This window comes from Babylonia areolata, chromosome 34 (assembly GCF_041734735.1).
Source record: "Babylonia areolata isolate BAREFJ2019XMU chromosome 34, ASM4173473v1, whole genome shotgun sequence".
Classification (NCBI taxonomy): Eukaryota; Metazoa; Mollusca; class Gastropoda; order Neogastropoda; family Buccinidae; genus Babylonia; species Babylonia areolata.
The window spans coordinates 17,588,570-17,605,983 of NC_134909.1; the positions used below are offsets into that span (position 1 = coordinate 17,588,570).

The window sequence follows — 17,414 nt, forward strand, 5'->3', positions numbered from 1 at the left end:
GGGCCCCCCCACCTGTCGCCCACAGGCTTGAAGAAGAGGTCGTTGGACACACCGTACACTGCGTTGAGGGGCAGACACACACACACACACACACATGCTACACACACCACACACACACACCCACACACACACACACACACTACACACACACGCATCCTCGACAGGGCCCCACCTGTCGCCCACAGGCTTGAAGAAGAGGTCGTTGGACACACCGTACACCGCGTTGAGGGGCAGACACACACACACACACACATGCTACACACACACCACACACACACACACACACACCACACACACACACACACTACACACACACGCATCCTCGACAGGGCCCCCCCACCTGTCGCCCACAGGCTTGAAGAAGAGGTCGTTGGACACACCGTACACCGCATTGAGGGGCAGACTGAAGTACTGGTCTGGCTGCACCACCCCGCACGTCTCGATGCCCTGGTCGCCCCGGAACTGAACCTCAACCCCAAACGTCAGCTCACTCTTCACCTGCCAAGACCACAAGATGGCTTCGCTTAGCGCCAGCACGTCAGCATCGTCAGCCGTGGCCTAGCGGGGAATGCCTCAGACTCTGAAGCCAGCAGCATCCACAAGTTCCAAGTCCCAAATGGACACCCCCCCCCCCCCCCCCCCCCCCCCCCCCAAAAAAAAAAAAAAAAAATAACACGCAAAAAAAAAAAAAAAGAAAAAAAAAGATACCATGTGAAAAAATGTCACCAGCTGACAAAACATGTACAAAGCAATTTGTAACAATGAAGCAGGGTGGTTCTTTTTTTGTTGTTTGTTGGTGGGGGTTTTTTGGGTTTTTTTGGCAATTATCTTCCTTTTAACCCTTTCACCACCATGGTCGCATTTCAGCACCAGCTAGGTAAAGCACCCATGTCACTGAAATGCAACCAGTTGATGGGCCTTTTGTGCATTAACCTAATGCTCTTAATTTTCAGTGGTAGGATTGGCCTTTTTTTTTTTTTCTTCTACACATCACGGGGGGGAATCCCCCAGCTATTCTTAGACACCATCTTTTCTGTGGTTTCTGCACAAGGTTAATTTGCACTCTAAAACTGACTGGCGGTGAAAGGGTTCAATTTGTTTCACGATTTGTGGAAGAAAGGCGCATTTCGTTGTCTATCTGCATTAGTAGTGAAGCCTCCTCCTCCATCCCTGCCACGCCTCCTGTCCTCCCACCTCGCTCACCCCCCAAAGCCACTTTTTTTTTCAACCCCCCCCTCATCTCCAACCCCTTTCTTTTCTCCATCCACCTCGTCACCCCCCCCCCCTCCCCCCGTTTCTCGTTTCTCTTTGTTGTTGTTGTTTTTTCAAAATGTAATGGAAAAACACACCAAAAAACAGTCTTGGTTAATCTTTTCACCTTTAAAACTGTAAAGCAGGGGTGGTTCTTACTCCTCCCGCCTCCACTGTAACCTTCCTTCAGTGGGTGCTACTCATTCACATGAGAAAACAAACGGAGGTCCCAACTGCAGCATGCACTTTGCGCATGTAAAAGAACCCATGGCTGAAACGAGGTGGTTGTCCCTGACAAAAGTCTGTAGGAAAATCACTCTTGATAGTAAAAGCAAGATACCCTTGCAGACAGAAAAAAAAAAACAACCGACAAAACACGGGTGGCTTTGCGTTGTGGTGAGAAAATTTAACACTGTTTATGGAACCTAGCCAATAACATACACACACATGACAAAAACACACTATTGCACACTCTCTCTCTCTCTCTCTCTCACACACACACACACACACAAACACATGCACCCTCACACACACACACACACACACACAGAAACACACACAAACATACAAATACGGACACACACACACACACATACACACAAAAGTCTCTCACCCTGACAATGAACTGCACGGAGACCAGTTTCTGACTAATGGTGCAGTCAGTGGCACACAACACAACCCCCCTCCACACACACAATCACCCCCCCCACACACACACACACCCCTCCACACACACACATGAAAGCCCCTCACCCTGACAATGGACTGCAGGGAGACCAGTTTCTAACCAATGGTGCAGTCAGTGGCGCATAGCACAATCACCCCCCTCCACACACACACACACCCCTCTAGACACCCCTCCACACACACACACACACGAAAGCCCCTCACCCTGACAATGGACTGCAGGGAGACCAGTTTCTGACCAATGGTGCAGTCCGTGGCGCACACCACAGCCCACGTGTCCCCCTGGTGCGACTTCTGGTTGATCTGGAACAGGCGCTTCTCCGCCTGCCGCACCGCCACCTCCCTGATCGCCCCAAACTGCTCCAACTGGACACCACATGTAAAACAAGAGAGGCAAGGCCTTCAAGACTCACTTGTGATAAATTACGTCCCCTAGCATTAATTACAGAGTAATTTCCCTTTTTCACTATCTGCACCAAAATGTTTGCAAAGTAAATAAAAATTCCATGCTTAGCGAAAGAAGTTCCTGTTTGAACAAAAAATGATAATAATGACTGCTCTTGTTGTTGGGTCAGAATATCAGATCAAAGTGCCAAGTTTAGAGAATACAAATAATATAAATATAACAGTAAATGCAGATTGCATATAATTAGGCTTCATTTTTCTTTCTTTTTTGTGCAATATTGTTTTAAATAAGATGATTGGAAAGAACTGAATTTTTCCTATTTTTATGCCAAATTTGGTGTCAACTGACAAAGTATTTGCAGAGAAAATGTCAATGTTAAAGTTTACCACAGACACACAGACACACGGACACACACACACACAGACAACCGAACACCGGGTTAAAACATAGACTCACTTTGTTTACACAAGTGAGTCAAAAAAACACAGCTGCAATAAAGGATGATACTTTTGAAGAAGGAAGAATTTTTGTTTAATGTCCCGTCACACATATCGGTGATTGAAGACATTTTGTTAAAGTATTTATGAATACATTTGAGTATTATCGGTTGGAAGGGGTGGGAGATGTGAATGAATGGGAGGGTTGGGGGAAACTGGGCAAATGAGGGTGAAATGTGGGTGAAATTTGAAAAAAAAAAAAAAAAAAAATCTAAATACAATTACAGGAAATTACTTAAAGGACTTTGTAAAAAAGAAGTCCTTAAACTGACAAGCGAAACAACTGATAATGAATGCAAAAAGGGAAAAAACATCAATGTTCTAAGTCACTTGTGAAGACACACTTTCGTGTACATAAGGCTTCATCAAGCTACAGTCAAAAATTATATACTCAATTGTCAGGTTACTAAAGCATATGCACTTGACATTAGAACAATACTTGGTCCGTAATGAATTGGATAATAGTCTAAGAGCTCTTGACTTAAATGTTATTATGGGCAAAATTTTTTATACACAGGATTCGAATCAATCAAATAAAACATTCCTGCTTGACCTCAAGTATAGATACAAGTTAGAAAAGCATGTACACACAATGGAAACGAATTACTGTGATTCTGTTTAAAAAAAAAATGTCTACCATACTCTGTGTTGGTAACAGAACACTGAGTAAAACGAAAACTGTCATCATAATACATTATATGAGTGATGCGTATCTGATAGAATTTATAACAATATCAGAAATGAATATACTGCAAAATTTGACATTTGTATGTTGTGATAATGCACCTGACCAAATTTCTCCAGTTGGAGATAATAAAGTTATTCTTATCTTATCTTTAATTTTGACAAAAGAAGTAAGCTGCCACAGGTAACTGATAACATAATTATATTAATCCTTTAATAACACTTTATAAAAACTCTGGTGCTCCATGAAGCTATGTCATCATGAATATATGCCATGATGTGACATTTGGTATCACTGTCAATATTTCCTTTTTTTCTTGTTCTTTATTATTTGTTATTCTTCTCCTTATTATTATTACTATTATAAGTATTATCATATTGAAAAACAACCCTTGCATCTCAATAAGTTATTGATTTTTTTTTTTTTTCGATGTTCATTGACGGCCTAAATGTTTTGCTCTGTGAATGTTGAATCACACTGATGTTGTGAAATGTCAAAATGTAACCTTGTGCACAAGGGAAAACAAAAACAACAAAAAACAAACAAAAAAACACAGATGCATCACCCTTCTTCCATCACACACTGAGACGACTGTCATAAAGATCATCATCAACATAATAATAATAATAACAAAATAACAACAATTATCGTCATAATACATTAAGAACAATAGTAATAATAATAATCATCATTACAAAAAAAAAAAATAACAACAACCACCATCATCATAAAATAAGAACAATAGTAATCATCATCATCACAATGATAAAATAACATTAATAATCATCACCATCATAATAAAATAAGAATAGTAATCAGCAGCAGCAGCATCATAATCATCTTAATAATGACAATCATCATAATAAGAACAATAATAATACTAATGATAATGATACTAATAATGACTATAATAATAATACTAATCATCATCATATTCATAACAATCATAATAACAGCAATAACACATGCATATTGTGCTTTTACAGCTTTAAGCATGCTTTACAACAAGTCAGTCAAGATGCAAAGCACACAAGAACACACACACACACACACATTACTGACACCCACCCAACGCACACCCAACACACAGACACAGACACACACACACAACACACACACACACACACAAAACACAGACACCCACACAGACTCACAAAACACACACACACACCCAGACACCCACACAGACATAAAAAAAACAGACACCACAACTCACACTGACACACAACCACAGATTACCCACCCACACTCACAGACACACACAACACACCCACCCACCCACACAGAGACCCCCACCGCCCCCCCCCCCCCCACACACACACACACACACACGCCCCATGCCCTCTGACCTCGAAGATGATTTTACGTTTCTCCCCTTCCTGCGTGGTCTTGATCTGTGACCCTTGGGTCTTGGTGGTGACGGAGGTGACCTTGTTGTACACCGGCAGTGACGTGCCCACGCTGAGGTTGACCCGCCCCTCCTGGCTGTTAGCTGGGGGCTGCACACACGCACACACACGCGCACGCACGCATGCAGGCACACGCGCGCACGCACACACACACACATACACATTGGGTTGTGTTCTGGTTGCGTGGCATTGTGTTGCGGTGTGGGGTTGTGCGGTGTTGTTGTGGGTTGGGTTGGGTTTCGTTGTGTTGTGTGGTGTTGAGGGTTGTGGTGTGGTGTTGTGGGTTGGGTTGTGAAGTGTGGTGTGGGTTGGTGTGGTGTGGTGTGGTGTGGTGTTGTGGGTTGGGTGGTGTGGTGTGGTGTGGTGTGGTGGGGTGAGGTGTTGTGGGTTGGGGTGTGTGGTGTGGGTTGGTGTGGTGTGGTGTGGTGGGGTGAGGTGTTGTGGGTTGGGGTGTGTGGTGTTGTGTGGTGTGGTGCGGTGCGGTGTTGTGGGTGGTGTGGTGTGGTATGGTGTTATGGGTTGTGTGGTGTGGTGTGGTGTGGTGTGGTGGGTTGGGTGGTGTTACGATGCGTTGTAGTGTGGGTTGTGTTGTGTTGTGTGCTGTGGGTTGTGTTGAGCTGCACTGAGTCAGGTTGTGCTGAGTTGCATTGTGTGGTGTACACTTTGGCAAACTGAGTTGTCCAGCTACAGACATTTGTCACATAAAACACATTCACTTAAGCATGTGCGCACTGGCACACACATGTACAGGTATTCCTGCATGAACACACACACACACACACACACACACACCCTTTACACATAATCACACAATTTGATGCACACACACACACACACACACACACACATGCAAAAACCCTTACATAAACACAGAAACATCTTCAAGACCAACCCCCCCCCCACTCCCCCCACCCTCCAACCCACACAGAAACCCTCACAAAAACACACCTTCACACATATACCTCCACATCCACTCCCACCCCTACCACCACCCACACGACTCCCCACCCCAACCCGCACACACCCCCCCCCCCCCACGATACACCCACACACAAAGACACAAACAACCCCCCTTCACACACACACCCCCCGCACTCCCCTCTCGCCCTCCTGCCGCCTGCCCACCCCTGCCCCCCTGCCGCCCCCCCCTACACACAGATGCGAGGCAGACCTCAAAGGAGGAATCCAGTTTGAGAACAATGTCGAATCCTGTCTGGTTCTGGAACAGGTACGGGGACAGCACCTCGTCCTTCTTCTGATCCACCTTCACCAGGTTGTAGGCATCGTTGAATGCCTGCAGATGTAGCATGTCACACATCACACACTACACATCACGCGTAACACACCACGCATTACGCATCACAGACCATAGAAAACACACATCACGCATTACGCATCACACATAACACATCTCGTATTACGCATCATAGAAAATACATCACGCATTACACATCAAAGATCACACATCACGCATTACACATCACACACCATACGTAACACATCACACATTACACATCACACACCATACGTAACACATCACGCATCACACATCACACATCACGCATTACACACCGTACATAACACATCACGCACTACACATCATACATCACAGATGACACATCATACGTAACACATCATGCATTATAACACATCACGCATTACACATCATACACCACGCATTACACATCATACACAACACATCACGCATTACACATCACACACTACACATCACGCACCATACATAACACAATCACACATCACACATCATACATCACACACCACGCGTCATACACTGTCCATCACATCACCAAGGCAAATAAGGGATTTTAAAAATTGACCTGATTAAATTCTTACGAGGACCGAACAGGAGCTGAGAGAGAGAGAGTTGTCCCCACCTTGCCCAGGTTGTTGAGCACCTCCAGGCAGGTTTTGGAGAGCAACACCTGGAGGGCGTCATTGGACGTCACGTTGACCACCATCTTGGAGGGCAGCATGACGATCTGTTCGTCCACCTCTGCGGAGCTTTCTTCCGGTGGCAGCTGGTTGTCATCGTTCTTCTGGACCTGGGACACAACAGACATCAGGGTCAAGGTCAATACACAACAGGGGGTGGAGGTCAATACAACACAGCTGGTTGTCATCGTTCTTCTGAACCTGGGACACATCAACATCAGGGTCAAGGTCAATACACTAGGGGTGGAGGTCAATACAACACAGCTGGCTGTCATCGTTCTTCTAAACCTGGGACACATCAACATAAGGGTCAAGGTCAATACACAACAGGGGGTGAAGGTCAATATACCAAAGCTTGTTGTCATCATTCTGAACCTGGGACACACAATCACACATAAGGGTCAAGGTCAATACACAATAGGGGTGAAGGCCAATATAACACTTGGTTGTCGTCATTCTTCTGATTCTGGGACACAGACGTCAGGGTCAAGGTCAATGCACAACAGGGGATGAAGGTCAATATAAAACAGCTGGTTGTCATCATTCTTCTGAACCTGGGACACATCAACATCAGGGTCAAGGTCAATACACAACTGGGGGGTGAAGGGCAACATAACACTGTTGGTTGTCATCGTTCTTCTGAACCTGGGACACAGACATCAGATGAAGGTCAAGACAGCACAGGGGGTGAAGGTCAATATAACATACGGGGCAATACAGATATCAGGGAGAAAGTCAATACAGGGGTGAAGGTCAATATAACACAGGGCGTGACACAGACATCAGATTAAGCCCAATAAAAGGGGTGAAGGTCAATACAGCAGAGGTGAAGGTCAATACAGTGGGCAAAGGTCAATATAAACACAAGGAGGTGGTCGTCATTGTTCTTCCGAACCTTAGGATACACACATCAGGGTGAAGGCCAATATAACACAGGTAGCTGGTCATTGTTCTTCTGAACCTGTAGGGTTCAACACAGACATCAGGGTGAATGTCAAAACAGCACAGGGGTGAAGGTCAATACAGCAGTTTAGTTTTGCTCAGGAAAGAGGTGAGAAAATACCAAAATATACAAGTTCAAACTTACGATTTTGAGCATGGACACTCCCTTCTGTATATATATATATATATATATATATATATATATATATATATATATATATATATATATATATATATCCAGAATCTGTAAATCTTAAGTGGAAAAAGTGTGGTTCCCACAGATTCAACCATAATCCATATTTTTTTCCACACACTTTTCCACACCGCACTGATAAATTTTCCATACCAAAAAAAAAGCCAACTGAATAAATATAAAAAAAAAATCCATCTGCACAAAACACTCCACTGACGAAAAAGATCGCAGATATTCTAGCATCAATGTTAAATTTACATTACTTTTAATGCTGTTTTTTCAATAGGGTTTTTTATTTTATTTTTCTAATGCACTGACCTTCAAACTGAAATGCATTGGTCAAGGGGTTTTATCTAAATTTCAACTTTACCAGACCTTGGAGGGCAAAACATATCTTCTCCTAAGATTTTTCCAGCTGTGGAAATGGTTTTCTCACTTTTTCCAAACTTCCGTAAGTCAGTTTGAACCCAGGTAACACAGCACATGTCTTAATACGTCATCTTCATATAATGCGATTTCCAGTACAAATGCTGCTCAAAGCACCTAAAATAATCCAGTTAAAAAGCAAACTTGACACATATAACATCACTGAAACTCTTTTGACAAAAACATGGAATATACTATTGCATAATAATGAATGTCAAAATGTGGATATATACAGCTAGTTGGGTTTTTTGGGTTTTTTTCTGTTTTTTCCCCTGTCCTTTGTAAAATTCATTCAGTGTATTCTATTATTATTTTCATTTAATGATGATTTTGATATACGTAAGTATCGTCTTTTTGTGTGTGTGTGAGTGTCTGTAGATGTTTTGGTGTGTGCATGTGTTTTGTAACATAATATGAAAATTTTTTAATAAAAATGTGTCTAAATTTTTTTTTTTTTTTTTAAACATGTTAAATGCGTTCGCATATACAACTCAATACTAAAAAAAACCAAACAAACACAGAAACACATTGTCTTCATCAGGGTGAAGGTCTCTACATCACATCACAAGTCTACCTCCACCCCTCCACGCACCCCACTCCCTCCCCTCCCCTCACCTCCAGGTTGATCTGCCAGCGGCGAAATTTGCCTTCGTCAAACACCGGCTCAATCAGCGGCTCCCACACTGCCAGCTTCTCATTGTAGTAACCCACCTCAAGGTCAAGGCTTCCCTCCACCGACAGCTGCACACACACACACACACAGAGTCAACCTGAGGTCAAGGTCAACTCAATGTCAAAGAGGGGTCAAGGTCAAACTGAGATCAGGGGTCAAAGAGAGGGGAGGGAGAGGGAGGTAGAGAGGTAAAGGGAGAGAAGTAAAGGGAGGGACAGGGCAAGAGAAGGAAGAAGGAGAGAGGCCAGGGAGACGGAGGGAAAGAGAAAGGAAGAGCAAGAGAGAGGGAGAGAGGAAGAGAGGCAAAGGGACAGAGGATTGGGTGGGAGAGGGAGAGAGAGGGAGGGGAGGGGGAGGGACGGGAGGGGGAGAGAGAGAGCAAGACACAGTCAGAGAGAGAGAGAGGGGGGAGGAATAAGAGGTAAATGGGGAGACGGAGGGAGGGAGAAAGCAAAAGGGAAGAAGAGAGATAGCACGACAAAGAAGGAGAGAGAGAGAGGGAAAGATGGAGACAGAGAGAGTGGGTAGGGCGAGTCGTCAAGGAAAAGGGAAGGAAAAGAAAAGACAGCAAGACAGAGAGAGGGTGAGGGAAGAAAGAGACAGAGAGAGAGAGAGAGAGAGACAGAGAGAGAAAGAAGAAGGGGAGAGACAACAAGTACCTGTGAGCTCCAGTTCTTGACCTGTGCCCGGAAGGACAACTCGACAATGAGGAGGGGCAGGGGAGAGAGAAAGCAAATCACAGAGAGAGAGGGGGGGAGGGGTAGAAGAAGAGACAGAGGGAGAAAGAAAAAAGGAAGGAGAAGAAAGACAGCAAAGAAGGAGAGAGAGAGAGAGAGAGAGAAAGAGATGAAGACAAGAGAGGGAAGGTATGGAGAGAAAGAATGAGACACAGAGAGAGAGAGAGCAATGATGAATACAGTTTATTCGATAACGATCAGTTTCTTCAAAGGAGGGAAAAGAAAGACAGAAAGGGAAAGGGTAAGGGAAGAGAGGGAGAAGGAGAGGAGACAGGTACCTGTGAGCTCCAGTTCTTGACCTGGGCCTGCCTGGAAGGAGGACTTGACGATGAGGAGGGGCAGGGAGAGAGAGAGAGCAAAACAGAGAGAGACAGAGGTAGGGAAAGAGAATGAGAAGGAGAAGGGGGAGACTAAGTACCTGTGAGCTCCAGTTCTTGACCTGGGCCTGGGAGAAGGACTCAATGATGAGGGCTGGGAGAGAGAGAGCTAAACAAAGAGAGAGGGGGGGGGTAAGGAAAGACAGAGTGAGAGAGCGAGAGAGAGAAGGAGAAGGAGAAGAAGGGGGAGACAACTAGTACCTGTGAGCTCCATTTCTTGACATGTGCCTGGAAAGGATGACTCGACGATGAGGAGGGGCTGGGAGAGAGAGAGCAAAATGCAGAGAGGGAGGGTGGGGAGGGGGGGGTAAGGAAAGACAGAGTGAGAGAGAGAGAGAGAGAGAGAGGAGAAGGAGAAGAAGGGGGAAACAACAAGTACCTGCATGCTCCAGTTCTTGACCTGGGCCTGGAAGGAGGACTCGACGATGAGGAGGGGCTGGGAGAGAGAGAGAGAGAGAGAGAGAGCAAAACACAGAGAGAGAGGGGGGTAGGGAAAGAGAGAGTGAGAGAGAGAAGGAGAAGGAGAAGAAGGGGCAGACAACAAGTACCTGCGTGCTCCAGTTCTTGACCTGGGCCTGGGAGAAGGACTCAACGATGAGGAGGGGCTGGGAGAGAGAGAGCAAAACACAGAGAGAGGGCGAAGCAGGGAAAGACAGAGTGAGAGAGACAGAGAGAGAAGGAGAAGGAGGGGCAGACAAGTACCTGTGAGCTCCAGTTCTTGACCTGGGCCTGGAAGGAGGACTCGACGATGAGGAGGGGCAGGGAGAGAGAGAGCGAGCAAAACACAGAGAGAGGGGGGATTGGGAAAGAGAGAGTGAGAGAGAGAAGGAGAAGAAGGGGCAGAGAACAAGTACCTGCGTGCTCCAGTTCTTGACCTGGGCCTGGAAGGAGGACTCGACGATGAGGAGGGGCAGGGTGCGGCGCCCGATGCCCCCTTCCAGCTTGATCACCAGGGACGGCAGGTTGGCCATCAGCTGTGCACATCGTCATCGTCAGCATCATCATTGTCGTCAGCATCATCATCGTCAATGTTGTCATCATTATTGTCATCATCATCATTATCATCATCGTCATTGTCGTCAGCATCATCATCATCAATGTTGTCATCATTGTTGTCATCATTGTCGTCAGCATCATCATCATCAATGTTGTCATCATTGTTGTCATCATTGTTGTCATCATCATCATTGTTGTCATCGTCATCATCATTAGCATCCGTATCATCATCATCATTATCATCATTGTCGTTACCAACATCATCATCACTGCCGTCGTCCTCAGCATCATTGTCACCATCATCTTAATCATCCTCATTGTCATCATCATCATCATCATCACTGTCGTCATCATCATCATCATCATCATCATCACCACCAACAATGTTTGTTGTCGCCGTCATTTAATCATCATTCTACAGTACTGACACAGTCATCATCATCATCATCATCATCGTCGTCGTCATTGTCATTATCATCAACAACAACAATTTGCAGTTGTGACACTGTCGTCATCGTCATCACCATCACCATCATCATCACCACCACAGTTACCATCAATCATCACAGTCATCATCATCATCATCGCCATCAATATCATCACACTGACAAGACAGCACAGAAAATTTGGCCAGTTCAAACATGCACCACAGAAACCTGCATAACCAAGCGTCTTAATACCAAAACGATGCAAAATACAGAAAAACAAGTCTAGAAGAAAAGAAAAAAAACATTAAAAAAAACAACAACACCCAATTCTTTTCTTAATCAGCAGAATGTCGTCATGGAATCCCACACAACGCTGAACACCGCTAACTTCACCAGTTCACATCCTCTCCTCTCCTCCGCATCACCCAGCGCTCTCTGCAAATCCTGCGTCGCTCGGCGAAATCCTCTCAACTAACAGACCTGCGCACCCCTCAGCTAACCTTTTCAGTACTGTCACACAACACAAGTCTTCAGAATTTTTTTCCCACTGGTTTTAACTATTATCATCACATTTGTATTTGTATTTGTATTTCTTTTTATCACAACAGATTTCTCTCTGTGTGAAATTCGGGCTGCTCTCTCCCCAGGGAGAGCGCGTCGCTACACTACAGCGCCACCCATTTTTTTTTGGTATTTTTTTCCTGCGTGCAGTTTTATTTGTTTTTCCTATCGAAGTGGATTTTTCTACATAATTTTGCCAGGAACAACACTTTTGTTGCCGTGGGTTCTTTTATGTGCGCTAAGTGCATGCTGCACACGGGACCTCGGTTTATCGTCTCATCCGAATGACTAGCGTCCAGACCACCACTCCAGGTCTAGTGGAGGGGGAGAAAATATCGGCGGCTGAGCCGTGATTCGAACTAGCGCGCTCAGATTCTCTCGCTTCCTAGGCGGACGCGTTACCTCTAGGCCATCACTCCACTATTCGATCAATATTGATCGTTGCTTGCTCGCTCTCTCTCTCTCTCTCTCTCTCCATCCTCCCTCCCACTCTCTTATAAAAAAAATTTTAAAAAAGAAGAAAAATGCTCATCTTGCAATATCCAATAACCATTTTCATGTCAGGAACAAACAAAAAAAAACCCCAACAACTTTTGTATTCTAGATTGTTGAGAAATTGGATTTTTTGTTTATGAAATCAGACTTCCGTATTTCTCGTTTCTTTTCCTGGGACAAATAAAGAAAAATACAAGGGGGCTGGGGGGGGGGGGGGGGGTGGGGGAAGAGGTGCACACGTCTGTCTCAGCACATTCACTCAGTTATCACTCCGTGAATTCACTCTAGAGGAATGGGGGGGCGGAAAGGGGGTAGAAAGGGGGAGGGGTGGGCATCAAGAGGTAAGGGGGGTTGGGGGGTGTGTGAGGAGGAGGGGTTAATCAGGAGGGTGGAGGGAGGAAGGTGGGGTAAGGAGTGGAGGGGTGAAGGGGTTGGGGGGGGCAAACGGGGCAGGATGAGGATAAAGAGGTAAGGGGTGGAGTGGGGGTAAGAAGGTGGGGGGAGGGGGGTGGGTTAAAAGGGGAGAGGACAAGGGATGGGGATAAAGAGGTAAGGGGTGAGGTAAAGTGGTGGGGGAAGGGGGTGGGGGTAAAGTGGTAGGGGGTGAGGAGGGGGTAAAGAGGCTGGGGTAAAGAGGTAAGGGGTGGGGGGTAAAGAGGTAAGGGGTGGGGATAAAGAGGTAAGGGGTGGGGGTAAAGGGGTGGGGGTAAAGGGGTGGGGGGGGTAAAGAGGTAAGGGGTGGGGGTAAAGGGGTGGGGGGTAAAGAGGTAAGGGGTGGGGGGTAAAGAGGTAAGGGGTGGGGGTAAAGGGGTGGGGGGTAAAGAGGTAAGGGGTGGGGTAAAGAGGTAAGGGGTGGGGGTAAAGGGGTGGGGGGTAAAGAGGTAAGGGGTGGGGGTAAAGAGGTAAGGGGTGGGGGTAAAGGGGTGGGGGGTAAAGAGGTAAGGGGTGGGGTAAAGAGGTAAGGGGTGGGGGTAAAGGGGTGGGGGGTAAAGAGGTAAGGGGTGGGGGGTAAAGAGGTAAGGGGTGGGGGTAAAGGGGTGGGGGGGTAAAGAGGTAAGGGGTGGGGGGTAAAGGGGTGGGGGTGGGGTAAAGAGGTAAGGGGTGGGGGGTAAAGGGGTGGGGGGTAAAGAGTAAGGGGGGTGAAGTGGGGGTAAGAAGGTGGGGGGGAGGGGGGTGGGTTAAAAGGGGAGAGGACATGGGGTGGGGGGTAAAGAGGCTGGGCTAAAGAGGTAAGGGGTGGGGGTAAAGGGTGGGGGGTAAAGAGGTAAGGGGTGAAGTGGGGGTAAGAAGGTGGGGGGAGGGGGGTGGGTTAAAAGGGGAGAGGACAAGGGGTGGGGGGTAAAGGGGTGGGATAAAGAGGTAAGGGGTGGGGGTAAAGGGGTGGGGGGGTAAGAGGTAAGGGGTGGGGGGTAAAGAGGTAAGGGGGTGGGGGGTAAAGAGGTAAGGGTGGGGGTAAAGGGGTGGGGGGGTAAAGAGGTAAGGGGTGGGGGTAAAGGGGTGGGGGTGGGGTAAAGAGGTAAGGGGTGGGGGTAAAGGGGTGGGGGGTTAAAGAGGTAAGGGGTGAAGTGGGGGTAAGAAGGTGGGGGGAGGGGGGTGGGTTAAAAGGGGAGAGGACAAGGGGTGGGGGTAAAGGGGTGGGGGGTAAAGAGGTAAGGGGTGGGGGTAAAGGGGTGGGGGGTAAAGAGGTAAGGGGTGGGGGTAAAGGGGTGGGGGGTAAAGAGGTAAGGGGTGGGGGTAAAGGGGTGGGGGGTAAAGAGGTAAGGGGTGGGGGTAAAGGGGTGGGGGGTAAAGAGGTAAGGGGTGGGGGTAAAGGGGTGGGGGGGTAAAGAGGTAAGGGGTGGGGATAAAGAGGTAAGGGGTGGGGGTAAAGGGGTGGGGGGTAAAGAGGTAAGGGGTGGGGGTAAAGAGGTAAGGGGTGGGGTAAAGAGGTAAGGGGTGGGGGGTAAAGAGGTAAGGGGTGGGGGTAAAGGGGTGGGGGGTAAAAAGGTAAGGGGTGGGGGGTAAAGAGGTAAGGGGTGGGGGTAAAGGGGTGGGGGGGGGTAAAGAGGTAAGGGGTACCTGGTGGGTAAAGGTTGGATATTTTTTATGTGCAGACCCGCTTAGTGCCTGAACCCCTTTCCTGTGTATACCCAAGCAGAAGATCAAATACGCACGTTAAAGATCCTGTTAATCCATGTCAGCGTTTGGTGGATTATGGAAACAAGAACATACCCAGCATGCACACCCCCGAAAACAGAGTATGGTTGCCTACATGGCAGGGGGAAAAAAACAGTCATACACGTAAAAAGCCCACCCGTGTACATACAAGTGAACGTGGGAGAGATGCAGCCAACGAACAAAGAAGAAGAAAAAGAAGAAGAAGAAACTAAACTAAATCATGCTGTTTATATCCCAGCTCACAACAAAGGAGCCATTTCAGAGGCAGATAACACAGACACAGACCCAAAAAAGAAAAAGAAAAATATCATGCATTTTGCGCTGTGCTGGAGACAAGACATAATCCTGCTTCAAAACCGAAACGGATTCTGTACAGAATACAGAATCTCTCTTCTCTGCTTTCCAAAACAACAGATGAAGAAAAAGTTCTGAGTTCCGATTCAGCGGAAGCCATGTTAGGTTAGAAAGCGTAGAGTTACATGGGTGTACCAAAGCCAAGAGCAGTGCATTCATAATGTACAAGAGGGGGTGGGGTGCAACTTTGCCACACAAGGCGCAGCATGCAATCCACGCAGGAAGCAAAGTGGTCACAGAGTTGCCTGTCCTTGGTTACTGCTGTATACAACCAAGGGAGAGAACCGGCCATGATTCGAAAGGACAGAGCTACTTCGGCCCATGTCCTAAAACATGTGTGATTCCAGTCACAAACTGATTAGCTAATGCTTTACATTAAGAGAAAAACCTTCTGCCTCAAACACAACACATGTACACAAACTGTGTGATTCCAATCACAAACTGATAGCCAATGCTTTACATTAAGACAAAAACCTTCTGCCTCAAACACAACACATGTCCACAAACTGTGTGATTCCAATCACAAACTGATAGCCAATGCTTTACATTAAGACAAAAACCTTCTGCCTCAAACACATGTCCACAAACAGTGTGATTCCAACCACAAACCACAGCCCAATGCTTTACATTAAGACAAAAACCTTCTGCCTCAAACACATGTCCAAAAACAGTGTGATTCTAGTCACAATCTGCTGGCCAATGCTTCACATTCAGACAAGAAACTTCCGCCTCAAACACAACACACGGCCACAAACAGTGAGATTCCCATCACAAACTGATAACCAATGCTTTACATTAAGACAAAAACCTTTTGCCTCAAACACATGTCCATAAACAGTGGTGATTCCAATCACAAACTGATAGCCAATGCTTTACATTACGACAAAATCCTTCTGCCTCAAACACAAACAGTGTGATTCAAGTCACAAACTGATAGCCAATGCTTCACATTCAGACAAAAACCTTATGCCTCAAACACAACACATGTCCACAAACGGTGTGATTCCAATCACAAACTGATAGCCAATGCTTTACATTAAGAGAAAACCCTTCTGCCTCAAACAAAAAAAAACCCCAGTTTTCAGCAAGGCTGAACTGTCAGCAAGACCTCAGTTTTATGGTCTTTCTTGAATGACTAGCACGCAGACCACCATTCAAGGTTAAGTGGAGGGGGTGGCGGGGGGGGGGGGGGGGGGGGGGTAACAATCAGTCAACGAATGGGACTCGAAACTGGTGAACACTCACTTCCTAGTCAGACACATTTCTATTTGTATTTCTATTTCTCTTTCTATCACAACAGATTTCTCTGTGTGAAATTTGGGCTGCTCTCCCCCAGGGAGAGCGCGTCACTACACAACAGTGCCACCCTTTTTTTTCTCTTTTTTTTTGTATTTTTTCCTGCGTGCAGTTTTATTAGTTTTTCCCATTGAAGTTGATTTTTCTACAGAATTTTGCCAGGAACAACCCTTTTGTTGCCGTGGGTTCTTTTACAGGCATTAAGTGCATGCTGCACACGGGACCTCAGTTTATCGTCTCATCCAAATGACTAGCATCCAGACCACCACTCAAGGTCTAGTGGAGAGGGAGGAAATATCGGTGGGTGAGCCATGATTCGAACCAGCGCGCTCAGATTCTCTCGCTTCCTAGGCGGACGCGTTACCTCTTGGCCATCACTCCACTCACATCACATGTCTAGAAGGCCAAGCTCCATGCGCAGTTCAAATTCCACCATGATAAAGGCGAGAGGAGGAGGAGGGGGAGGGGCAGGGTTGGGCACTGGGAGCACATCATTCATTACAGGACACACCTCTCGAAAATCGCGAGCTACAGAGACAGATATAAATACTACAGCCAACACAGCATTCCGTATGAGCTGTGCATTCTCAATTCACACACACGACAAAGAAAGGCACAGAACTGTTGAACTACACACACTTTAACACGCCGATAGTCTCATTATAATACAACTCATGCCACACAGGTCATGCACTCTGAACAAGTCCTGAACCAGGAACAATGACACAGGAGGCATGCTCTACACAATAAGTACACAGTAAGTACACACAGTAAGTACACAGTACGTACACAGATAAGAACATGTTCCACACCAGTCGCACATTCTGCCATTCACAAAAACGCAAACAGATAAACGTATCCAAGAACTCTAATCGCAACCAAAAAATAAAA

At 46.3% G+C, this 17,414-nt stretch overlaps 1 protein-coding gene across 1 annotated transcript in view; it reads right to left on the bottom strand.

Moving 5' to 3' along the window:
• The window catches only part of LOC143277558 (intermembrane lipid transfer protein VPS13A-like), a 240,807-nt gene that overhangs the window by 79,939 nt on the left and 143,454 nt on the right, over positions 1 to 17,414 (bottom strand). Inside the window, exons 48-54 of the mRNA XM_076582437.1 lie at positions 11,091 to 11,210; positions 9,065 to 9,190; positions 6,831 to 6,998; positions 6,107 to 6,229; positions 4,876 to 5,025; positions 2,143 to 2,304; positions 341 to 498 (exon numbers count right to left, since the gene is read on the bottom strand). Coding sequence (XP_076438552.1) covers positions 341 to 498; positions 2,143 to 2,304; positions 4,876 to 5,025; positions 6,107 to 6,229; positions 6,831 to 6,998; positions 9,065 to 9,190; positions 11,091 to 11,210 — 1,007 coding nt within the window. The remainder of the gene's footprint in view (positions 1 to 340; positions 499 to 2,142; positions 2,305 to 4,875; positions 5,026 to 6,106; positions 6,230 to 6,830; positions 6,999 to 9,064; positions 9,191 to 11,090; positions 11,211 to 17,414) is intronic.